We start from the raw sequence: 26762 nt of genomic DNA, 5'->3' as shown, positions 1-26762 counted from the left end.
GAACCATGATTGTGCCACTGCACTCCAGCCCAGGTGACACACACACACACACACACACAAGGTGTCTCAAAAAAAATCATCTAAAACATCCACAAAAACAGACAAGAATTAATTTCTAAATCGTTCTTCAACTACTGTTAAGAGCAACTCCAAAGTAAAAAAAAAAAAACCAATTTCAAATGAAAATAATAAAGAAGATTAATCTTCATCACCCAAGTTTTCTTTAATGTCTGATTTTCTCTTTTGTATTAGTAAGAAGAAACAATCAAAAGAAATTACTCTAAAAAATTTTAATGGCTTAGAATGATATATCATTGCACCTCCAGGTAAGCATGTCTAACTTCAATAAGTATTAAGTATCTGCTAGAAATATTCTCTCAGGCCATTAATCCAGGCATCATTCCTTCTTCTCCTGAGGTAGATGAATACCTCTGTCATCTAAACTCCTAACTAGTCATACCAACTGATATGAAATATCAGATTTAAATGGTTGTGTTAATTTATTAATTTATTGATCATACTAAATAACATTCTTGTGTATCAATCAGACTCTCCAAAGTTTGGATGACAGGGGACAAATTCTCTACAGTATAATCGCATCTGGATAAACACTTAAAACAGTTTTTTTTTTTTCTTAACTCTAGAAACCATTTAAGACACTTAACCTGAAAATACATGCCAGCCATTTATTTTTGTAATATTCTTTTTTTTTTTTTTTTTGAGACGTAGTCTCACTCTGTCACCCAGGCTGGAGTGCAATGGCTTGATCTCAGCTCACTGCAACCTCCGCTTCCCAGGTTCAAGTGATTCTCCTTCCTCAGCCTCCCTAGTAGCTGGGATTACAGGTGTGAGCAACCACACCCAGCTAATTTTTCTATCTTTTTTAGTAGAGATAGGTTTCGCCATGTTGGCCAGGCTGGTCTCGAACTCTGGACCTCAGGTGATCCACCCACCTTGGCCTTCTAAAGTGCTGGGATTACAGGCGTGGGCAACCATACCTGACCTGTTTTTGTAATCTTATTAATTCTCTTTAGAAAGAAATTTCTCAATCTGTACACCTAACAACATAAGCATCACATTCCTAGAAACAAACCATATACCCAAAAGGAATATATGAGCATGATTCAGTTCCAATCAATGTTGCACCATTATTGCAAAGTAGATTAAAATTAAGAGAAAATGAAATAGTTTCATCTTCCATAGTTCTTTTATCTACTTAAAGTCATAATTCATTTCCTTCTCTACCCTATCACTCCTTCCAAAAGCATTTCCAGTGGCTTCAGGGGAGATTTCCTAGGGATCATTTTTTCATCCATTCTTTTATTTCAAGGGAGGTTTTTGACTAAATTATTCACATCTTTACCTTAAGGCACATTGCCCAACAGGGCAATGTTTCAAGAAAGCTGCCTTGGAAGAAGAAATACTAATTCTGCCTATAGCTGCTTTAAAATCCTGAAAGAAAAGCTTTAAATAGCACTTATGATGACATCTTTTTTACCTACTTTCTCTGTCAAAACATCTCTTAGTATCATTTCAACACAATTTGACTTTAATAAATAAATATAAGCCAGTGCGGTGGCACACGCCTGTAATCCCAGCACTTTAGGGGGCTGAGGTGGGCGGATCACCTGAGGTCAGGAGTTCGAGAATAGCCTGATCAACATGGTGAAAACCCGTCTCTACTAAAAATACAAAAATTAGCCAGGCGTGGTGGCAGGCGCCTGTAATCCCAGCTACTTGGGAGGCTGAGGCAGGAGAATCGCTTAAACCCAGGAAGGAGAGGTTGCAGTGGGCCGAGATCACGCCACTGCACTCCAGCCTCGGCAACTAGAGCAACACTCCATCTCAATCAATCAATCAACCAATCAATCAATAGGGGTGGGATAGGAAGAGAGAAAAAAATAGAGTCTGATTTGTCACATATACCCTGTACCATTCTAAGTATGGTATCAGACCCAAGAAAACAAAAATAATTTAAAAAAAAGAAATATACATTGTTAGAAATTTCAGAAACATTCCCAATGTCATCCATGTACACATCTAGGGTGAACCCCAATTTGGGCTACATTTCCCTCCAGAGAAGATGTTTGCTTCTGGCAGTAACAACACTGCAACTAAGAGTTTCAGCTTTGGGCTGGTGGCCAAGGGGCAAAGTTAACCTTAGCCAGCACTTTAACTCACTGTAAGTCAGTACCACCCCCGCTAGCTCAAGGCAGAAACAAGCACATATTCCTTCTAAAAAACAAACAAAAAAAAGCATTTCTGATTCAAGTGGCCAAGATTCTCACAGAGAAAGATCAAGAAAAATGAAATCATAACAAACTATCATGAGACTTACAAGGAAACAAGCTACGAAGATTGAGAAACATTAAAAAAAATTATTTTAAAAAATTTTAAGCCCCTAAGGACTTGAGAATTTGTAAGTATCAAACACAGACTACAAAATAATAAGCCTAAACTAGAAAATTTATACAAAACTTTAAACCCAATAGGAACAAGTATCTTCTCAAGCATACATGTGACATTTACCAATACATATCAAGCCATAAAGACTCTACAAATTTCAAAATACAGCTATCATTCAGTCCAAATTCTCTGATCACAACGTAACTGAAATAGAAATCCGTAACCAAAACAAACCTAATATTCTGTAATCAAAATAGGGAAAGAAGTAATCATAAGGTTAATTGAAAAATATTTAGAGTTGAATAATGAAAGTACCATGTATAAAACCTTTATACCTGAATATAAAGTTACGTTTGTAAATATGTAAATACACATATTTCCTATGTAAATACAGGAGTATAGTTAAATCAGTGCTAGAAGAAAAATTAATAGCCTTAAAGAAAACTGAAAAAAAAAAAAAAACTAATGAGTTGAACTAAGAAGTTGTCTTTTATATCATGAACAGCACTCCAAGCCAGCTCAAGAAGCAAAGCAGGCCAGTAGAAATGCCGTATTTTTAATTTATTCTACTGAAATGGTTTAAAATGCTTTGTATTTATTGAAAGCTTAAATGGGTGGGTATTTGTTCATATAGGTCTACAGTACCTCACCAGGGAGTATTCCAGTATCCTGCAGGGTCTTGTGATCTAGCCAAGAGCAGCCATTAACCTAGTGATTAACATGGGAGACATTGTCTTATGGAGAATGGGATGCTTAATTTTGTCAAGCACCTCGGTTAAACATTTGCCTTTTCTAGAATTGCACTTCCCAAGTGCTATTCCAATAAGAGCTGATATTCATTTTACGTACCAAACCTTTTGAGTTCAACTGATCAAATCTAAGGAAAAGTGTTGCTAGAGAAAATTAGGGAAAAGGTGAAAAAGAAAAACCGGTACTAATTCAGTAGAAAAACAATTACTCTAATTTATGTACGTATTGATTGGTAACCAGATTTATCTAAGTAGAACTGAATTGGCTAGGAAAAGAAAAACTACATGTTACTCATTTTCCTAAGCTGTCTTTTTGAGGCTTAGTCAGTCATTGGGAAAATGTTTAGGATTGTTTCTTGCTATTAGTCCTCATTTCATGTATGTTACCCTTCAGTAAGTTCTTCCCATTTTAGTTTTCTAGGATTGAAAGGCTTATTATATACATTATTCATGTGTATTGTCATATTTGGCTTTTGCTATATATTTTAACTTCATCGTTAAACATTTGTATTGCATAGTTTCTTTGGTATATCTTAAAACCTATTTTTGAAAAAATAAAACTAATGAGTTGAACTGAGAAGTTGAGGAAAAAAAGCAGTGAGTTTAAATCAGGTAGAAGAAAAATAAATGAATCAAACTAAAATACAATAACAACATTAACAAAGTCTATTGTAACAAAGACTAATGAAATTGATAACTGACAAGAGTGACCAAGAAGCAAAGAGTAAAGGCACAAACCAACAATTTAAGAACCCATAACAGTAATAAGAGACATATACATTTAGTAATAAAAAAAAAAAGAACTAAGGACAGCGATCAAAATGTCCATAAACTATTAGGTTGGTGCAAAAATAACTGTGGTTTTTGCCATTACTTTCAATGGAAAAAACCGCAATTACTTTTGCACCAACCTAATAGTAAGTGGAAGGACAAAATGTGGTATATCTATACAATGTAATATTAATCACCAATAAATAGGAAAAACTATCGACATATGCTATGTTATAGATTATCCTAAAAAATATTACACTAAATGAAAGAAGCCAGGTACAACAGGCTATATATCATGTGATTCCATTCACGTGAAATACTAAGAAAATGCAAATTTATAGAGAAAACTTAAAAGAATATACAGAATAATGTAAGAATATATTATTCTTATTGTAAATGGTGTTTTAAAAATTATATCTGGAATAAGAAGAATAGAATACATAAGAATAATAATATAAGAATAACTGGCAGGTTATATTGACAGAATTACAATCAATATGCAAATATCAGCTGCCTTTCCATATACCAGTAACAGAGGAAATAGTAATTAAAAAATTTTTTAAACACCATTTACAATAACAAAAATAGATAGGTCCAGGAATAAAGCTTACAAAAGATGCACAGCCCATATACTTCCAATAAATTATAAAACTTTATGGGAAAAATAAATGAAGAGACATACCCAGGGTTGTGCTGGAGCCAGCTAATACAAGCTCACAAAAACTTTTTATGTACATTTCTTCCTAATTCCCAGTTTAGTGATTTTATAACATAGCTTATAATCAGCCAAACAGGGAATATTTATACCATAGAAAGTGGCAAACGCTATGTGTCAGGGCTCTTTTTTGCTCTTCAGAGAAGCATTTTACCAGCATTTCACTGGTAATATCATATCATATAAAGATGTCAATTGTTTTTAAGCTAATGTGCAGATTCAGTGCAATTTCAATCAAAACTCCAACATGATATTTTTAAGAGTCTTAATCATTTGATTCTAAAATCTGTATGGGCAGGGGAGAGAATAGCCTAAGGAAGATTAATGTATTTTGCAATCACAAGATTAGAAAATTTTGATCATTTCAAGTGCCACAAAAGATATGTCTCAATTGAATCTCATGTACAATACTGAAGGTAACATAGTTAATACAAGTGCTTTGCAAGATAATTTGGCATTATCTTGTAAAGTTGAATACTGGCTTAATTCCACAATGCAGTAGAGTTCCATTCCGTTTATATTCCTTAGGGAAACTGTTACATGTGTGCAGAGGTGTGTTAGTAAAATACTTCTGGTACAGAGACAGGGGAAAAGCCACTGTAATCTGTAATTTGTGCCAATTTCCATGGCCAACCACAACCGTCAACTGGATGTTATTGCACTCTAAATTGGAAAAAGATGCCGACAATCAACTTCATGAGCTGGAACAAGCTGGATCCAGCACACGGCAAGCATCTAACACTATTCCTTGTACCAGTGATCTCAATGGCTCTGGACACTTACTCTGGCACTCCTGCAGCTACTACTCCAGAAACAATCTTGCTGCAACTTCAACTATTACCGACAGGATTCTCCACAGGGCCCGCTTTTTTGTATGTAACTGGCCCAACTCCAAGGCAGCTACACCTGACTAGCATAGCTGCAAAGGAGGCTGGGAGAAAAGTATCTGGCATTTTCTTCTTCTCTACACCAAAACTCTTAAAATGGGAAATTCCCCCAAACACAGGGAGATAATCTAGGTTTTAGAAATTACAAATATCCACTATACTTATCTTCCATGTATTGTTACCAGTCAAGATCTCTCAAGCTTTATTTTCTATTCTTTAGTTTCCACTACAAAGGAGCTTTTTGTGTCATAGAAAACATTAAATATAGTGTGTGTGTATGTGTGATCTGTGTGTGTATGTGTATATGTACCGTAGAGCTATAACCTAAGATTTTAAATACGCCCGATATAGGGCATCTACCCACTATTCCTTCATTGAAAATCACATCTCTAAAAGCTAACAGTCTAGCAAGAAAAGCAACCTAATACCCTCACTAAACTGAAACAGCTGCCCCTTTATTGTACACACCTTTGACATAGCATTTGTTTCACTACATTGACACGACTGGTTTCTCAATCTCTCATTAGGCTATGTGCTCCAATAAGACAGAGGCTATCTTGATCTCTACATCCCTATCTCTTGGCACAAATACACATTCAGACACCGTCTGATTAAAAAAATATATTTTGTAGTGCTTTAACTATAATTTACTTAGCACTTCCTAGATACATACCAGAAAATACAGCAGGATCTTTAAATAAGTTCTTTAATTTACCTCCAGAAATATAAAGTACCCTAGGATTATTTGTATATACTAAATAAGAAAATTAAGGACAGAGGGTAAAGTACTTTACCACTGGTCACTCAGTCAGTAAGAGGCAAATTAGAATTCCAATTCGGATCTATCTCATGCCAAAGCCTGTCTTTGTAGTGCATATTCTAAAAGTATGATAATATTTGTTACATACTAAAAACAGATGTAGGTATAAAGGGCAATGAGAATATTCATATTTAAAAATTAATTCTGCTCAAAAGAGGTCAAGAAAATTAGAAGAGAAGGGTCACACCTCAGTTGGAATCTGAAAAATAAATAGCACTTTGACAGCTGAGGGAAGACACTCAGGTGCTATACCAACAAAAAACTGTGATCTTAGGGAAGGTGCAATTCTCTTATCTCTAAAGTAAAAGGGAAGGCTGTAATAGTTTATATTTTCTGTGTTGTTCTGAATATTGTATAGATAATACATATAAATTATTTAACATGGGACCTAGCATAGAATAGGTCCTCAACAAATGACAGAAGAAAAACAAGAACAAGAATTATTAGAATTCACTAAAAACCAGAGTTCTCCTAGGTAAGGTAGGAGCTTGTGCCAAAAAAGATCAAGAGGGAAGCAGATGAGAAAAGCATCAAGAATATTCAAAGAAATAGCTTTAGGGAAGGGAGTACCTAATCCTAATCTCAAATTTTTCAAATGATATTGATATGCAGCAAAGGAGTTTAAGTGGAAAGTAAATAATAAAATTAAAACTTTCTGAATTATAAATATAGTGGTATATTTACTAGAAGATCTACCCCTTAGGAATTTTTAAAACATTTAATAAATTCCTTATAATTAAGAAATTAACATAATCTTGAATAGGTTTTTGCAAACTTAAGATTCCCTGAAAGTAAAAAGCCTCAATTTAACCCTCAAAATAACAGTAGGGCACATAAGTTCCTCGTATTCAATCATAAAGTAATTATAGCAAATGAATACAAGGGAAGTATGTGGGACTACCAGCCAAAAGTAACACTTTTCCCAGTGTATCATTTGACAATTTCCACATTTCTATTCTTCACTTCTCTAACTTTTTGTTCCTTGGAACCAAAAAAAGAAAAAGGTAAGTCGAATAGTTTATTTTTCGATTATCTATTTAAAATCTACAGAAGTTCTATTAGTAATTACCAATAAGGACTTGTAAATAAAGCATAAGAGTTTTAGTCATCCATTTTTTCTAATACAAGTAGATGTTTAATTTTAATATACAGCTCACTAAAAGAAACAAATTGTATTACTTAACACAGACTAACATATAGGAAACATATTATTTTATTAAATCAAAAATTAAAACTTTTTTCAATTCCTTTTTAAAAACATCCGATTTCTAGACTATCGAAGGGTAAGAGAACCTTCACTTTGAATTTTAAGGCAGTGAAGCCATCTTGTGGTCGATGTCAGTATTGCTGAGGTTTTGAGACCAGTCACTCCTACTTGGGAAAATTAGGTCTTAATCATAGTTTTACATTTAAAAAGGTATATACAACCTGTCATTCTTTTTTTTTTTTTTTTTTTTTTGAGACGGAGTCTTGCTCTGTCGCCCAGGCTGGAGTGCAGTGGCGCAGTCTCGGCTCACTGCAAGCTCCGCCTCCCGGGTTCACGCCATTCTCCTGCCTCAGCCTCTCCGAGTAGCTGGGACTACAGGCGCCCGCCACCACGCCGGGCTAATTTCTTGTATTTTTAGTAGAGACGGGGTTTCACTGTGGTCTCCATCTCCTGACCTCGTGATCCGCCCACCTCGGCCTCCCAAAGTGCTGGGATTACAAGCATGAGCCACCGCGCCCAGCCTACAACCTGTCATTCTTAGAACTTAGAAAAAATAAACACAGAACTGAAAGACTGTACAGTTAGGACTCCATAGCAGTACATAAGGTCCTCAAGTAGCTGAATTGGTAAAAAAGTATTTTGAAACTAATCTGTATTTTATAGTTAACTTTTACGCCTAGGTTTAAAAAGCTACAGCAAAATATTAAAATTGGGGAAGAATATTAAAGTTATACTTCCTTTTTATCATGACTTTTTCCATAATTTTTAGCTTACAAGCTGCTACAGCAGTCCTAGGACTTTGTAATATCCAAGAAAAACAAAGCATGCCCTGAAAAACTCAGAAAATAAGTTGCATAATATGGCTTCCCTACCACACTTCCCTCCAGTCACAATTTTTACAGCTTTTGAATCAAATATGAAGTGCCTATAAGAATATCTGGAAACCTGGAAGAAATTGTCATCGTCCAACTCTCACCGCTTTTTAAATTTTTCTGAAACTTTTGCATCAAGGCTCTGGGGAAATTTTGTGGAGAAAAGACAGAAATTGAAAAGTATGTTAAGAAGAGAATGGAAGAAAGAGAAAAGAACCTGAGCAAAACTACTATATTAATTAGTAATAAAGCTACTTCTACTTTTTGCCATTCTATCTTCTCCCAAAATAATCAATGATAGTAGCAATTATTAAGACTTCAATTTCAAAGCTTCAGGACGACGCCTTTCTGAAGGCCTCTGATGCATCTTAAAATGAGAGCTGTAAATTCAGTATGTCCAGGATTAGCTGTCTTCCAACTTCATACTTACAATCTTTCTTACCTGATCACAGATCTATCAGCTCTCCATTCTCCCTTTCCATTCTCAAGTTCCCAAATGCTGAAAACAGCATTATCTAAGTCTTATTAATTAAAAAAATAATAATACACACTGTGTGATCATTTACTTTGGGCTTTCAGGAGATGAAGTTTGAAGACTCATCTCTACACTCCTTTAATCTACTTCCAAAAAAGATTACTGATAAATCTTGGGGAAGCTCCAGTGCATTGTACTGAGCCTCAGGCCTAGTGAATGAGATTCCAAGGTGGTTGGAAAATACATGGGTGAGGCCCTTTCAAAGGGACCACACAAGGTTAATGGAGGCAGTTTCTAAGATGACATCCTCCTCCCTGCAACATGTTGCTTTTTAAATATTGGGCCAAATGCTCTCCAATCCTCACTCTCCTTTGGCTTTCTCTCTCAGAAATGGTAATATCAGATGGGCTTGGAACTTAGTAGAAACAGTCAGAGCAGAGGTTTTAGCTTGCTTTCATTCTACCAGAGACCAACCTACCTCAAGTAGTAGAATTCTGCATGGGGTTTGGGGCCAAAACTCAGACAATAATGATTTACCAATTTGCCTTACCTTATTCATTGAATCCCCTTGAAGATCTCTCAGTAACAAGATACCTAGCTGACATAATAAGGATTCACATATTCTTAGACTTTCAAGACAAAAATACCATCCTAAATTGTTCACAATTCTCAAAGCTTGCCATATGCATTGCACTGGATTTAGCATTATCTCATTTATGTCTTCAATGTTGTAAGGGAGTAGTATTTAAATGATAAGGAAATTAAAATCTGGCGAGATTAACTAAGTTATGAAAAGTCACAAAAACCAATAAGCAGGAGAAAGAAGATTTAAATCCAGGGCAATGACCCTATGTCTGGATGTCTCCAATCTGTTCCTGGTCCCTATCATTTAATGCCCCTCCACCCTTAATCAGAAACATGCCACAACCATGCCTCCTCTGCTTCTTCAAATAGTCTATTGTATATTTTAAGTTTTCTAAGTTAGTTTTTGGAACATTGGTTTTTAGTACGCCCTATTTGAAAGATCACTAGATAACCCAGCTCTTTCTTTCACTCTTTTCTAATATAAAAAGAAAACTAGAAAATATCATTTTATACCAAAATCTGGCATGGTCAAGAGATAGGCAGATTACTTATTCAAATATTCTGTTTCCCAACTGTTGTCCTATATCTTATGCACAGATTCAAACAAAGTTGATTTAAACAAGAACTATAACTTACATAATATTAGTAAGTAACTGATCAGTAGTGACTGATTCTAGAGTCATGCATTTATAGTCATTAATGGTAAAATGCTGGTTAATAAAAGCATTCCAATGAAGACATAAATAAGGAGCTTTTACTATATTAGTCTTATTTTACTAACAAAGAAACCAAAATAATTCAATTCACATCAAAAATACATTCCTTGAATATGTACTTTGGTTTAAGATAGTTACATTTTTATATAACATATGGATTTTTAGCTAAAGGCAAACCAAATGAGTAATTTCTGTGTGCCAACTTCTAAAATGTTTATTTAAATTATTTTTCAAAACATCTTCATTAATACTGGTGAAGACAATTATTAATTCTGTGAGAATAATATATATTCTTATATGACATATAAGAATAATTCTGTAAAAAGGCCAGGCACGGTGGCTCACACCTGTAATCCCAGTACTTTGGGAGGCTGAGGTGGGCAGATGACTTGATGTCAGGAGTTTGAGACCAGACTGGCCAACATGGAGAAATCTCATCTCTACTAAAAAACACAAAAATTAGCGAGGCGTGGTGGCATGCGCCTGTCTGTAGTCCCAGCTACTAGGGAGGCTGGGGCAGGAGAATCACCTGAACCCAGGTGGTGGAGGTTGCAGTGAGCTGAGATCATATCACTGCACTCCAGCCTGGGCAACAGAGCAAGACTCCATCTCAAAAATAATAATAATTCTGTGAATAATAATTCTAGAGAACTATTAGTTTATTAATATTGTGTTGGAAGTATGTAATGAAAAGAAAAAATCAACGAGGAAGAGCAAGCAGAGATATCAAATTTTTGTTTCATGTGAAAAGTTACATTTGCATTAAGAATGTTTTAAAAGATAAAATTTGACAGAATAATCTAGATCAGAAAGTTTTAAGGTTATTTTTCTTCTTGCTAGCTGCGTTCAAAGGAAATCTTAAAGAGACCACTGTGCAAAACTTTTAAAAGTAAAAACGCTCCGAAAGAGTGAAGGGAGCAGACAAGAGTCTCTGTACTACTATTCTATTAGCTTGTAGCAGAGGTGAGTTCTCAGCATCTTTTTAGGACACACAGAGAAAGCAGAAAACCAAGAATCAGAAAGCTTCAAAATTTTAAGTAAAATAATGTAACGATGTACAGACACTGCTTTGATATTATTTACTTTTCCTATAGAGATTTGTTGCATTCAACAGACCTAGTCAAGATTGTTGCCTACTTTTCTAAGTATGCTTCCTAGAATTCTACATTTCCTGGAAAACTGTTCAAAATGCAAATTCTTGGATTCCATCCTAGTCCTACTGAATCAGGAACTCAGACGGGAATAGAGGTGGTCTGAGGTCCAGCAATCTGTGTTCTAGCCAGACCTCTGGGAAATTCTGGTGCACGCTGAAGTCTGAGAAAGCCACTATAACCAAAAGCAAAAGAAATGTAAAGAAACTGGAGAGGATTCTAAGAACAATAGAGATGAAAGTAAAGCTTGAGACTGAGAATAAACAAAGGAATCAAGATAGATGGCTTTAGCAAAAAGAAACCTGTGAAAGTGACATTTATGTCTTCATGTATATAATTATTCACAAAGGGCCGGGCGCGGTGGCTCACGCTTGTAATCCCAGCACTTTGGGAGGCCGAGGCGGGCGGATCACGAGGTCAGGAGATCGAGACCACGGTGAAACCCTGTGCCTATTAAAAATACAAAAAATTAGCCGGGCGTGGTGGCGGGTGCCTGTAGTCCCAGCTACTCGGAGAGGCTGAGGCAGGAGAATGGCGTGAACCCGGGAGGCGGAGCTTGCAGTGAGCCGAGATTGTGCCACTGCACTCCAGCCTGGGCGACAGAGCAAGACTCCATCTCAAAAAAAAAAAAAAAAAATTAAAAAAAAAAAATTATTCACAAAGGAAGGTACAGATGTACTCCATTTCTCCTGACGAAAGACAAAGAAGACATGGACTTTAACTTGCAGCATAAAAAGTTTAGGTAAAAGTATAATTAAAGTTTGCTGAGTTTGCTGACACAAAAAAATGCATAACACGAATACATATGTGTGTACTGCAAAATGATTGCAATAAACAAATGCACAGCTTCACCAAATTGCTCCTAATACTTTCCTAATCTTATATTTGTATATAATAAGTTCATTAAATAAACGTAACAGTTTATTAAGGTAACTAAAATAAAAAGGTAAATAAAATTGAAAGATAAGAAAAGGTCATTGTAATGAGTGCCAATTACATCTGGTAAGCCTCGCGGTTCATGTAAGCATGCCATAGTTACAAATCCTGAAACAAAAGGTTGTTTTTTTTTTTAATGTTGAAAAGTCACCAAAAGTTGAACCCTTAATAATTTTCCATGGAAGTCACCATAACAATGACTTTGTGACCTGTTCACCTCCAGAGTATTTTGCAATTGCAGTCTTTATTGACAAAAAGTAATTCCAGTAATTTAGTTCATATTTATTGTAGTTAGCATAATGTAAGAAGTTATTGATTTTCTTTACCTTTTCTACCTTTCCACTATTGATGTCACTGGGGAGGAATTTCTTGCCAATTGTTCTCAGATCTGTCTAAAATAAAAATATTATTATTAAAATGGAATTATAGAAAAGAGTAAATTTAAATCTAATCTCATGAACAAAAGATGAAATTACTTATGGTTTGTGAAACAAAAATTCAGTTTAACTGGTCATGAGATCTACATGTATTATCAATCTTTCAAGTAACAGTGTCCCATAATACGTTGTTTAAAGTATACCAGTAAGATGAACAGTAACACATAAGGCCTTAATCCTGCTCATATTTCTTTAGGTAACCTTTTTACTTACTAACTCTTCTCTGTTAAAATCCAAAACTTAATTTATGTAAATTTTGATCTTACTAAAAAATATCACATTCCAAAATCAAATGAGAGCTTTTGAATACATATGCATAGTATATTTTTAAAAACTGAATCCCATATAACCTTGACATTACATAAAAACATATCGCCCTATAGGCTATGATATCTGTAACATAAAGCTACATAACATACAATATCCCAGGATACAATACCACTGGAACACCAAAGAAGTTATAGTAACCTTTACTATAGTAATTTCATTTGCTTAAACAAGTTACAGAAATAGAAGATGGTAAACAAATGACTATGAAAATGCAGAAGTACCTGTAACTCAGCAAGGAAAATATAAGGACTAACATAAACAAGGCTATAGCATTCATGACATAAGAAAAGAAAATTCTGACTACACAATCTACATAAAAAGTAGAATATTTTACAACTGTGTCCTCTTTAGAAAGTGAAAATATAAAGGAATGGTAAGAGATTTGTTCAGAGGAAAACTGTCAGTACTCATAAAAAAGATCCAATTATTTAAACTAATAAATTATCCTGATGGTTGAGATAGTGAGATTAGCATAATAACTGAAGTTGTATTGTTTTATTTTTCCTTATAATATAGTAAACAGCTCTTCATCACCTTAAGAACAAGTTAAAAGAAAACAGACTTAAAGTGCATTTAACCACATAAATTACAAGGGAAAAATTTTTGTTAGACTTAAGGAGAAACCACTAGATGATTAAAATTACTGTGATGTGAAATGAATACATACAGAGGGGCAGGACCATCTTCTTTTAACACCTACCATAATAGAATATCCTCCTATTTGAAATATCCACATGTAGTCAGCTTAAGAAATGAGAATATAAGTTGTATAATCCCCACAGATTCTTTCCAGTTTTTTACTACTGTGATTCATAATTTATTCCTTATGTAATGCAGGGATCACTCAAAGTAAAACTCACTAAATAGAACTGCATGGCAAATTAAGAGCAAATCCAGACTCATGTGTAACAATGCTTTAGACTTATGCTTTCTGCAACCTCAATCCAATAACAGAATTAAAAGAAATATAAACTGTACCTCACGTTGTACGCCTTTTCACTTGGTAAGTACTGAGTAACATAGGTGTAAAAAAATACTTTCTTAACACCAGCCTTCCCTATATTAAGACAGTTTTAAAATTAAATATTAATAGATGTGAAGCACTCAGTATAATGACTTGCACAGAGTAAGCACTCAATAAATGTTAGCCATTCTGTTTATTTTAGTGAGTATGAAACATGTACTTTTTTAATCATCTGAACATACATAACCATCATATCAATAATGTAACTAACAGTTCATGAAAACATTTACATTATTTTGAAGTCACCCAAAAGCTGAAATATTTAAATATTAATGAGAAACAGAATACATACAAATTTTATAATATATCATGGTCCCTCATTTCTGGTTTTCATCAATAATTATGAAATTTAATTCAAATGAAAATGAGCCATCACTGTAAAGTAAATGAGCACTAGACAAAAATCCTAAACTTTGACCCATCCCAACTGTAATTAAAGAATCATATGATCTAGGACACTGTCACTAATTCTCTAAACCCAGTTAATTTACTCCTCTATAAAATGGAAAAACACCACCAACCCTATCTCACAAAGTTGTTGTCAGGCTAAAAAAAGACTACACACTCAAAGTTTACATAATTTCTAAAGTGCCATACATATACATAGTATGTGTCCTTAAATATACAAATGTTATTTTGATGTATTTTTAGCAAGATGAAAATGATCTACCAAATCTTTAAATGCCCTAAATTCATACTATTAAGACAATTTTATTATTCAGATGCCATTATATCAGGATTGCTAGGATGATGACTGGGTCCAAGAATGCTGTTATATTGAACAACAAAAAATAATAATACAGGAAAACTTTTAGCATCTACCTACCCACACACACATACACATGCACACATAAATACACACACACACACACACACACAATCCCTATTTACTTAAGTAAATGCAAGATAATATCTACTTGGCGAATCATTTTATATTATACAAAATCTTAAAGGAAATAAAAATATAATTTGTTTTTAAATTTTTACTAATGGGGCCGGACGCGGTGGCTCACGCTTGTAATCCCAGCACTTTGGGAGGCCGAGGCGGGCGGATCACGAGGTCAGGAGATCGAGACCACGGTGAAACCCCGTCTCTACTAAAAATACAAAAAATTAGCCGGGCGTGGTGGCGGGCGCCTGTAGTCCCAGCTACTCGGAGAGGCTGAGGCAGGAGAATGGCGTGAACCCGGGAGGCGGAGCTTGCTGTGAGCTGAGATCGCGCCACTGCACCCCAGCCTGAGTGACAGAGCGAGACTCCATCTCAAAAAAAATAAATAAATAAATAAGTAAATAAATAAATAAATACATAAATTTTTACTAATGGATAGTGATCAGTAATTTAAGACTGGGCTATCATTAAATATTTTTCTGAATAATTCCAGTATTTGAACGTAAAACTTACATGCTGGATTTCAATCTCATTTCTTAATATTCTTACTCTCCAATTTAAAAAGCAAAAATTAAAAACATTCCTTTTCAACATAAAAAGCTAAACCTAAAAGTTACATAGCAGATCTGAGGCAGCTATCTTTAGAAAGGCCAGCTTACAAGGTTAGCCCTAGGCTGGCAGCTAGGGACTTTGCACTTGGACCACTCCCTAACTAAAAATGTAATTCACTGCATGGATTATTCATATAAACAATATGATTTATGGTGGACATCTGTTTTCTGGGAGGGATCTGAAATTTTGGTACCTTTGTGGGCAGCCCAATAAAGGCCTTGAGTATTAGTCTCCAGAGGGCTTCCCTGGAAAGAAACACTATATACATGTTACTACAGTGTTCATTGTTAGATAAAGGAACAAGCTCAGCGTGTACCCCACAGAAAGAAGAGAAGAAAACTTGTTCATGGATTATCCTCCCAATATATAATTAGCTATGCATGTGTGGGTACGTACATATATGTACAATAAGAATCAGTAATACATGTCTTTCTCAACTAGTGGTTAATTTCCCACAATCACCCAAAAGTTGAAAAAAAATTCAACAGAATACTATAAATGCCTAAATTTTATTAAAAGATGTTAAATTTGGAAAAACAGATTATTTGTCTGGTATAGGCTTCACCCTAATCAAAATGTTTTTTTCCTATCATATGGCATCACAGCTTTGGACTGCAGTATTTAACCACATATTTCAGGGAAAATAAAAAAGACAAATTAACTCATTCAGATAATAGTCAGCATGCACCTCCCTCTTATGAACACAGCACAAATACTTCATCCTGATTTATTTTATTCAATTTTCATACCAATTATAGTTTATTGCTATTTACCTAAGTATATAAATTTTTTAAAAAACCAGCAAATTGTCATAAAATCTCTTTCCTAGAATCTTTAGGAAGTTTTTCTTAAACAAGAGTCCTTTATAATATTTTTAAGCAATAGAATTAACTAATTTCAGTGCAAGACAAAGAAAAACAGTTTTTAGTCATAAATAACATGTATAATTTCTAGCTAATGCTTATTATTAAAAAATTAGTCTTTTATTTATTAAAAACCTAAATACTTAGCTCAGAAACCAAAATAAATGATCTTACTTGTTAAGTAAAATTCAAAGAGGCTGAAAAAACGATGACTCAGTGTAGGACATAAATTTTATCTGTTTAAACCCAAGTTTAATTTTATAAATATAAATTTAAGTAATTTTAACGTTAGATTTATACATTTGTTTATATTTTAAATGTTCCCTGTGCCCATCATTTCTGCTTTACATTGATTTTGCAGTGATATGATGGATTTGTCAGACTATAGTTCTTTTAGGAATTTCATTGACCATATATCGTAGTACATAAATTTGATTGTTTATAGCTTATTATAAAGCTACATAGAAAAACAATCAGAGGGTAACTGCAGGAATGAGAAAAGAACATTTGTTTACTTACTTTTTTTTTTTTTTTTTGAGACAGAGTCTTGCTCTGTTGCCCAGGCTGGAGTGCAATGGCACGATCTTGGCTCACTGCAACCTCCACCTGCTGGGTTCAAGCGATTCTTCTGTCTCAGCCTCCTGAGCAGCTGGAACTGCAGGCACACACTACCACGCCCGGCTAATTTTTTTATCTATACTAGAAATGGGGTTTCACCATATTGACCAGGCTGGTCTTGAACTCCTGACCTCATGATCCTCCTGCCTTGGCCTCCCAATGTGCTCGGATTACAGGCGTGAGCCACCGTGCCTGGCCTGTTTACTTACATTTTTATTTCAAACAATTTTTATAACTCTTGAAAAAACCCAAAAGCCAATCCAGTTATGGAAAAAAAAAAAAAAAAACAGCTAGAGGGTTGGGTGGAGAAAGAGTTGAAAAGAAATATACACTAAAACATTAATAGTAATTATAAGCAGATTTAATTTTCTTATTTTGCTTTTCTGTTTTTTTCTGAAATGTTCCACAATAAGTATTATTTCTATCATCATGAAAAGCTATTTTGAAACAATAAATACCACTGTCAAAAAGTTATAACCTAGCTAGAGTTTCTATGTAAATTAAATGGCAATTCATTTTAATGAATAGTCAGTTTTTACTACTATTACATAGCTACTGTAAATGTTAAAAAAGTCTATAACTGATCAGTGGGTGAAAAAAAGGGATGTTAATTTCATTTTTTCCTTTTTCATTGGATTCTGCATAATAGATATTAATAACTTGCTAATATGAGATTACCAAATTCAACAAACGTCACTACAACCTAAAATGGACAAAATAGGAAAGATGTTCTCTATATTTGTTATCATATAACCCAATTTATTCTGAGACTTTTTTATGAATATAGCTTCCAGATTTCAAATGTTTACAAGTTAATAAATATAACCTACATTGAGAGCAATCAGGATGATGTCATTTACATTGACTTTGTCTGGAGAGCTTGTGCAAGCTTCAATGCCTTCATCTGAAAGATACCTGTTAAAATAAAATAAATGGCTTAATATTATCTAAAATCAAAATTAACCAAAATTCTTTTCCTAAGTCTACATGCAATTTTGTTTTCTACTATAAGGTGCTTCTGCTACAAATACTAGGGAAAGAGTCTTGGATATGGATTCCCTGTTTATTTACTATGTCTTATAGAAGAGATGAACAGTGCATACTTTTCTTTTGTACCCTTAAAGAGATGTTGTGTCAATAAGATTATTCATATGCTTTCTGAGAAAAGCTATTTAAATGTCAATATACTTAAGGGATGTATAAGCTACTCTTTGCTATTATACAAATATAATCTCGACTTAAGTATCTGTTAATACAGTAAGCTCTTAAAAAGAGATTGAGATGTGTTATAAAAATAAAACTAAAATCAACACTGTTTTAAACTTAGTACAGAAGAACTTCTCTCGGACTTTCTCAGATTATCTTCTCAAGTTCCCTTTCTTTCACATAATGTTCTCAAGCATCCTTCAATAAAGGCTATTAATTCCAAATAACACAAAGATAGCAACTTTTTACAATACATCTTTTACTTTTCCTATCTCTTTTCAGTTTTTTTTACTCATTGTCTTATTTGCCCTTTTTTCTTTTATCCAGTCCAAATCAACCATGCATCTGTCAGAGACAATTCATTCAAGAGTAACGAGATTACTGAATCTGAAGGAAAAAAATTCATCTCTACCCATACCCATGGACATTTTGAAACTCTTTGATAAACTCAACAATTCTAGAATCAACCATCAAAAATTCACTTGTAAAAACCCCGATTAATATCTCACATTTTTTATAATCAGTATCAACCCCTTTAACCCAATGGCTAATGGTACCATCACCATTGCAGACATTCTTCCACAGTTAAAAGGATCCAAGACTGCTAGTCTAAGAGATCTAACTCAAGCTCATTTTTGATGAACAGCAATTCCACCATCAACCCTCAACACTAGACTGATTCTAAGATACTTATCAAAGTAAACCTTACCCAGAAATATCAACCAAAAAAAGTGGTTTAAGAAGTAGAGAATAATTTCTCCAAAGTAAAAAAGCAAGTGAAAAGAAATGTGAATAGTTAGAACAGTACAGAAGAGCAATAGAAGATTAAAGTAGATAAGCCAATGAGCAAGACCAAGGAGATAAGTCAAAAATATATATATTTAAATCAAACCAAGAATGTTAACAAAATTAGGTACTATTAAAAGTTTAAGACCATGACACTGCTAAACCACAATGATAAATGAAGGCAAGTAGTTAAATGGGTGACAGAAAAAATACAAATATATAGATGAGTCAGTAAGAATGAATAGATGGTAGGCAGGAATGACAGTATATAAGTGACCATGGAATACAAATATCTGCAGTCAATTTCGATGGTTAAAATACTGCTTTAACTCAAAATGGCTATAATAATTTATTATCCTGTTAATTTTTCACTATGAATAGTGAAAAATTGTCCAACTGTATCTGTAACTCTAATTAATCATCTTACAAATTCACTTTCATAAATATTATGCCCCTCTTATGTGAAAAGTATTGTGTGAAATCAGTAATAAGATTAGTAAAATGATGAAAACTAAACACCTGCCCTCAAGAAGTTTACAGTCTCCTATACAGTGCAACACAATACATAAACAGCTATCATACAAGGCCAAAATAACTATAAAAATGTTATAGGGGCTCAACGTGACTGTGGGATGGGAAAAACACAGAAAAGGAATAGTGTAATCAAAAACATGGACGTGAGTAAGCGTGAAGCATCTTCTAGGAATAATATCCTAGAGCTTTCTGGCTGGAAAATGGAGAAGAAAAAAGAGGTAAGTATAGGTTGAGACCAATTTTAGAAAGCAACAGTACATGAAAGGATATGGGTGATAAATTAAATTCTGATTGAGTGATTACAAAAACACGCTTTCCAAGCTCCTACACGAGAGGGAAATAGTATGCAATGACTAATAGAATATTTTGTTTTCTAGAAAGGAAACTGTAGAATTAAAGAATTATAGGATGTCAGATAAACTAGAATAGGTTAATTAATTTAAATTATAATAGATTATTTATATTATAATAAATTAATTTAATTTCATTTCATTTAAAAAGAACCAAAATTCACCTCTTCAACTTTACAGATGGAGTCCTAGAGATGTAAAACTAAACTTGCCCCCAAAACAGAAATTTAGAAGATGCAAAGTTAAAAACAAAAATGACTCCTAACTCCCAATTCAGCACTCTTTCCATTACAACACACCATTTTCAGCTGGGCACAGTGGCTCATGCCTGTAACCCCAGCACCTTGGAAGGCCAAGGCAGGTGGATCACCTGAAGTCAGGAGTTCCAGACCAGCCTGAGCAACATGATGAAACTCCATTTCTACTAAAAATACAAAATTAGCCAGGCGTGGTGGCACATGCCTGTAATCACAGCTACTTGGGAAGCTGAGGCAGGAGAATTGCTTGATTGCTTGAACCCGGGAGGCAGAGGTTGCAGTGAGCCGAGATCATGCCATTGCACTCCAGCCTGGGCAACAAGAACGAAACTCCGCCTCAAAAAAAAAAAAAAAAAAAAAATTTAATTTATCAAACAATTAATGCTGATACTAGTGATATGATAATCTCATAAAAAAAAAAGCCAGTAGCTATCCAAATCAGTTTCCTAATCAGCTAGATACTTCAGCAACTCACACAGACAAAAGCAGAACTAGACAAATTCAATCGGTGAGCTCCAAGGTACATTAAACAAGAACAGGTATAAAACTCAGTTGATAAAAGCAGTCATGCTGTTCCCTTCTGCATCGTAGAAGATCAGGAAACTAGCATCAACTAATTATTAGATATTCAAGTTTTCAGAAGAATAAAAATATTCCATCCCTACAAAATATTAAAAGGTAAAGTCTAACAAAAACTCTAAAGGCAGAGTTGTAAGGGTTTGGAAACTTGCCTTTATCCGCATAAGTCAAATATGTGATTTCTTTCAAACAAGGCCCATACATCACATTGCTGGACTTAAAATTATATTACAAGGCTACAGTTACCAAAACAGCATGGTACTGGCATAAAAATAGGCAATGATACCAACGGAACAGAATAGAGAACCTCGAAATAAGGCCAAATACAGCCAACTGATCTTCAACAAAGCATACAAAAACATAAATTGGGGAAAGGACACCCTATTCAATAAATGGTGCTGGGAAAACTGGCAAGCCACATGTAGAAGAATGAAACTGGATCCCCATCTCTCACCTTATACAAAAATCGACTCAAGATGGATCAAAGATTTAAATCTAAGACCTGAAATCATGAAAATTCTAAATATTTTCATGGTTTAGAAATTCTAAACATTTTCATGGTTTAGAAATTCTAAACTTTGGAAAACTCTTTGGACATTGGCATAGGCAAAGAATTCATGACTAAGACCCCCCAAAAAATGCAACAAAAATAAAAAGTAAGTAGAACTTAATTAAACTAAAAACTTCTCATCAGCAAAAGAAATCATCAGCAGAGTAAACAGACAACCCACAGAGCAGGAGAAAATATTTGCAAACTATGCAAAAAGGACTAGAATCCAGAATCTACAAGGAACTCAAACAAATCAGCAAGAAAAAAAAAAAAATAATAATCCCATCCAAAAGTGGGCAAAGGATGGAAATAGACATTTCTCAAAAGAAGATATACAAAAACGGCCAACGAACATATGAAAAAATGCTCAGCATCACTAATCACTAGGGAAATGCAAATCAAAACCACAATGAGAAACCACCTTACTCCTCTAAGAAAGGCCATAATTAAAAAGTAAAAAAAAAAAAAAAAAACCATAGATGTTGTCATGATGTGGTTTACACTGCTGGCAGAAATGTAAATTGGTACAACCGCTATGGAAAACAGTATGGAGATTCCTTAAAGAACTAAAAGTAGATCTACCATTTGATCCAACAATCCTACTACTGGGTATCTACCCAAAGGAAAAGAAGTCATTATATGAAAAGACACATGCACACACGTTTACTGCAGCATAATTTGCAATTGCAAAGATGTGGAACCAACTTAAGTGTACATCAACCAAAGAGTGAATAAAGAAAATGTGGCATATATACACCATAGAATACTACTCAGCCATAAAAACGAATTGAAATAATGTCTTTTGCAACAACTCGGATGGAGCTGGAGGCCATTATTCTGCATAAACGAACTCAGGAATGGAAAACCAAATACTTTATGTTCTCACTTGTAAGTGGGAGCTAAGGCATGAGGGTGCAAATACATACAGAGTGATATAATGGACTTTGGGGACTCTACTGGGGTAGGTTGGGAGAGGGTGAGGGATAAAAGACTACATATTGGGTACAGTGTACCCTGCTTGAATGATGGGTACACTAAAATCTCAGAATTCACCACTATAGAACTTATCTAGGTAACCAAAAACCACCTGTACCCAAAAAAACTATTGAAATAAGAAGATAATGAGGCCTATAAAAGGTTTTCTGAACATAACAAAACCAAAAAACTTAAGCCTTATAGGTTTACTCCATAATTTTCAAGAAACAGGGCACCCATTCACAGCTCTCCCTGAATAATATCTTACTGATCCTTTTGTTAATACTGGACGATTGTCACAGAAGGACTGAGCCTAAGTTAACCATAATTTGGGATTTACAAATTAATCATTTCATTTTTATAAACATTTAAAACTCCAATATTACCAATGAATAAAACAAGTGATAAAAAACTCAAAGACCAAAATGTGCTTCAAGAACTTCAGTAACACAGTAACTGAAGAACAACACAACACAGGATTCACCAGTCTTAATTGTGGTAATCAGGAAAGAAAGCAATTAAAAAGTGGAGCAGGCACTCCAGTTACGGTCCCTGTGCATACCCACCTGGTGGACCTTGAGAGAAGAGGATTATCATCAATTCCCATGTGCCATCTTTGAACACCTAAAACCCAAGGGCATTGATACTAAAGAAGAAACTGACAACAGAGGGTTCTTCTTTACTAAAACAGCCAGCAAAAGCACACTTTTTTTTTTCACTCTCTAGTGGAGATTTTGGACATTAACATTATAAAACCACTTATTACTAATCTAAACTATGACAACATCTGAATACATTTTACTGACAAGCAGGGCATTAAAAGGCTAAATTTCTGCATGATACTCACAGAACAGACAAATATTTCTCACTAATTTTACCTTCAAATAATGCAATTTTTAAGTCACCACAGTTTAGTAAGTGCTCAATTTTTTTTTTTTTTCCAACAGGGTCTCACTTTTCACCAGGCTGGAATGCGGTGGCACAAAGGCAGCTCACTAGAGCCTCAACTGCCTGGGCTCAAGCAATTCTCATGGCTCAGTCCCCCAAATAGCTGGGATTACAGGCACTCACCACCATGCCCACTTAATTATTTTATTTTATTTTATAGAGATGAGATTTCACCATGTTGCAGAGGCTGGTCTCCAACTCCTGAGCTCCAACAATCCGCCCACCTTGGCCTCCCAAAGTGCTAGGATTGCAGGCATGAGCCACCATACCCAGCCTTAAGTGCTCATAACTTTTTAAAAAGGGATTTTAGAAAATGCTTTCTTTAGTAAATGCTTCTATTTATAAGAAGATGTCAAAATTCTGTCTTAGAATCACTTAACTGTCTTCACCTCATGTTCAGAAGTCATTTGGCATATAAAACAGACATGTCCAACCCATAGCTCAAGAATCTCAGTTGGCAGAAAACTGTGATAAAACAAACACTATTGTTTTAAACTCATTGTTCCAGATAGTAGATCTCCATTACCACCCTTTACCATCAGTAAGGAAAGAAGAGGGCCAATTTTCTTTTGATCCATTTCTTTGAAAGCAGGTAATATCAGTGAATCTAACTTACTCACTGGCCATAACGTATAGATAATGAAAAAGGAGCAAGGCAAACTACAGATCAGCTAAAGGGGGCAGCCATGTCTGCACGAGGACTGGTAAAGCAGTTACTGCATCAGATTTGATTTTTAGCTTCTAGATTTCTGTAAAGCAGTGTACAAGCCAAACAAAACAGGGCTCAGCCTGCATGTGGTACATATACTTTGTGCTTATTAAACACATTAGTTTATTTAAATTATTTGCTCCTGTTCACTTCCAAGCTGTCTTTGACATACAGTGTTGTGCCGTAAGTGTACCTCAGATAGTATAACATTCATAGCCAACTTCCTTTCCAAGCAAGAAAAGAACCAAGTATCTTTTAGGTCACTTTGTACACACTGGGAGAGCAAAGAACACAATTATGCCTGTAACAAACCTCTGGTGAGTTGTTTACATCACACTAAAAAGTATCAAATCATGCAGTCTGATCATTGACATAAATATTTTACAAACTTGACATATAAAGAACCCATGCTTACTTCAGACTTTGAGGACTACTTATATTTTTAAGGAGGAGAAATGTTTTAATTGGCCAGAAAGTGAGCCATAAAAGCAAACACTAAAGTTTTGTTCTCTTTACCCCCTGCCACCCATTGAAATAATGAATGCCCATTCAAATCTGAACTGCGACTTGACTTCCTAAAATAATAAAATACAGAATTATTGCACATTGATATAAACTAGGCTGATGACACATGAAAAGTCTTTAAAATGCCAATGAGAAAACCAAGAGTGAAAACATTCTTCACAATGGATAGGGACTATGTCAAAAACCCAAATCAAATGGCTTCATGCAATTTTTGGGGTTCTAACCTACACCTGATTATTTGCTACCACACTGAGGTTACTAGCCCCCGCACATGATATCCAAATACCAAAATGGGAGTTTGATAAATGAATTCTTGCTTAGCCACAAAGAAAATAAAGATAACTAATTCCCAATTACCCAAGCTAAAGTGGGACAAGAGAGGGAAAAAACATAAAAGAGAATTAAAAAAATAACTTCTATTAAAGGATATTTTTGATCTTAGCAAACATGGAAGTTCCTGACCTACTGCAAATTCCCAAAACTTTAATGTTGTAAAGATATTTTTTAAAAATTACCCATACGAAGATCTCTCTGTTCACTCTGCCTAAACTGTTTCTCTCTCCATAGTGTAAATTGATTGTAATACACCTGCCAAAAATTTGTTTTATATATTATTCTTATAGACTCTTACTATACTATACCTAGCCAGAGACATTGAAAGAATTAACTTGCCGATTCCCTCCTCTAGGGCAGAAGGAAATGGCTTGCAAGTTCTTGTTTATGAACATAACGGGAAAATACAGTATTTTGCCATAATGAATAACAAGATTAGTAAGGTAAAAATGCTAGTAAGAATTGGGGCACAAGATTTTCTTCAGCTAACCTGTTAAAAATAAAATCAATATATTCAATACAGCTTACAGATATATTGGAAGGACAGCACATGAGAATATAAAACTGCTGGTGTTCCACCAGCAGTTAGTTGAATGAATCCATGAATTCCATGGCAAAAGCTCTATTAAGCATAATAAACAGAAGGATCAGAATTCTACAAAAGGTAATTCAGAGGAGTGAGTACTATGAAAAATGGTGGAAAATGAAAAAAGAGGTCTTTTATTTTGTTTCCCTTAACGACTAAGTACCTCTTCTATTAATATTACCACATTTTCTTTTCTTGTCTAGGCAAAGTAGCCACTTCCTATCCCAAATTGAATGCCACAATCTGTATTCCAACAATTAAACTAGGACTTGAATCAATGTTAGCTTAAAAATTTAATTTTCTCTGTGGCTTATATATAAATGCATCAGATAAATAAAGGTACATACTATTTAAAGTACTTCTAAGTACCAGCATGTAGTGTTAATCTTAATGTAGTAAACTATTTTCAATACGAGATTTTACTCATTAATAAACTATCTATTAATATGCATTATTTTTTAGGTTTTTAGTTTTTATGATTTCTTTGCAATCATAAATATACATTAGTTCCACCTTTTTTTTTTTTTTTTTTGGTAAAGATAGTCTTGCTTTGTTGCTCAGGCTGGTGAAAGGATTAATATGCAAAAAAATTTTTTTAATTACTTAACGCTATTTAAGAATCTTCTTCTAAATAAACAACTTCTGATGATGCAAAACAATATGAAATGCCTTGATATACATCATGGTTAATATCCACACTGGTCAAATATCAGTATTTCAGTAGCCAAACAAAAAATTTATTTTAAAAATTGAGATGGAAATTAAAAAAATTTCTAGGGAAAATCTTTGTAAGTTTATATCTAATTTAACAGTATTCAAAAGTGTTTAAATTCTGAAAAGTTAAACCTAGATAGCTTTATGTTAAGCACTTCCTTTAAAAAGCTGAAGACTATCAGGTAGCTAATTGTGAAAGCTGTACTACTTGAAAGCACCACTAGATGACAACCTTGTTTCACAAGTAAAATATACTCCTGTTGAAGCTAAGACCCTGAAGAGATACTAAACTAGCTTAAAGGTTTCTGACCTTTGTTTTTTGTTGGAGAATAGGGATAACAAAGAAAATAAAATAGACTATTATAATTTTGAATTTGTGTTTGATATAAAGATCACTCAGAGTTTAAAAAAAACTCATTTAGTAAGCATTCAAGAAATACCTCACCATTAGATATATATTAAGACAATTTTCTCTTCCCATCTCTTCTACATCTATATCCTCTGGAAATAGATGATTTTATAAAAATAAAGTACACATAAATTGTTACAGACTAATGCTTTTTTGCTGTAGAATAGTTACAAAAAGCATTTTCAACATTATTTCAATAATTGCTTTTCTCTGACATCAAAATAAAGCATGACAATTT

General features: G+C 34.2%; 1 protein-coding gene across 12 annotated transcripts in view; it reads right to left on the bottom strand.

Annotated features, from left to right (window-relative positions):
• Positions 1-26762, bottom strand: part of TDRD3 (tudor domain containing 3) — a 181991-nt gene that overhangs the window by 121025 nt on the left and 34204 nt on the right. For 10 of the 12 annotated variants that reach the window (XM_058437965.1, XM_032150984.2, XM_058437959.1 and 7 more), the window contains 2 exons: positions 17894-17978; positions 12617-12682 (listed from right to left, as the gene is read on the bottom strand). Coding sequence is in view for 8 of the 12 variants with exons in the window: in XM_032150984.2 (XP_032006875.1) it covers positions 12617-12682; positions 17894-17978 (151 nt within the window). In the remaining 4 variants the exon portion in view is untranslated. The remainder of the gene's footprint in view (positions 1-12616; positions 12683-17893; positions 17979-26762) is intronic. The other 2 variants (XM_058437964.1, XM_058437966.1) reach the window with 1 other exon arrangement.

This window comes from Hylobates moloch, unplaced genomic scaffold, assembly GCF_009828535.3.
Source record: "Hylobates moloch isolate HMO894 unplaced genomic scaffold, HMol_V3 SCAFFOLD_4, whole genome shotgun sequence".
NCBI lineage: Eukaryota > Metazoa > Chordata > Mammalia > Primates > Hylobatidae > Hylobates > Hylobates moloch.
This window is presented reverse-complemented; position numbering and strand designations above follow the sequence as displayed.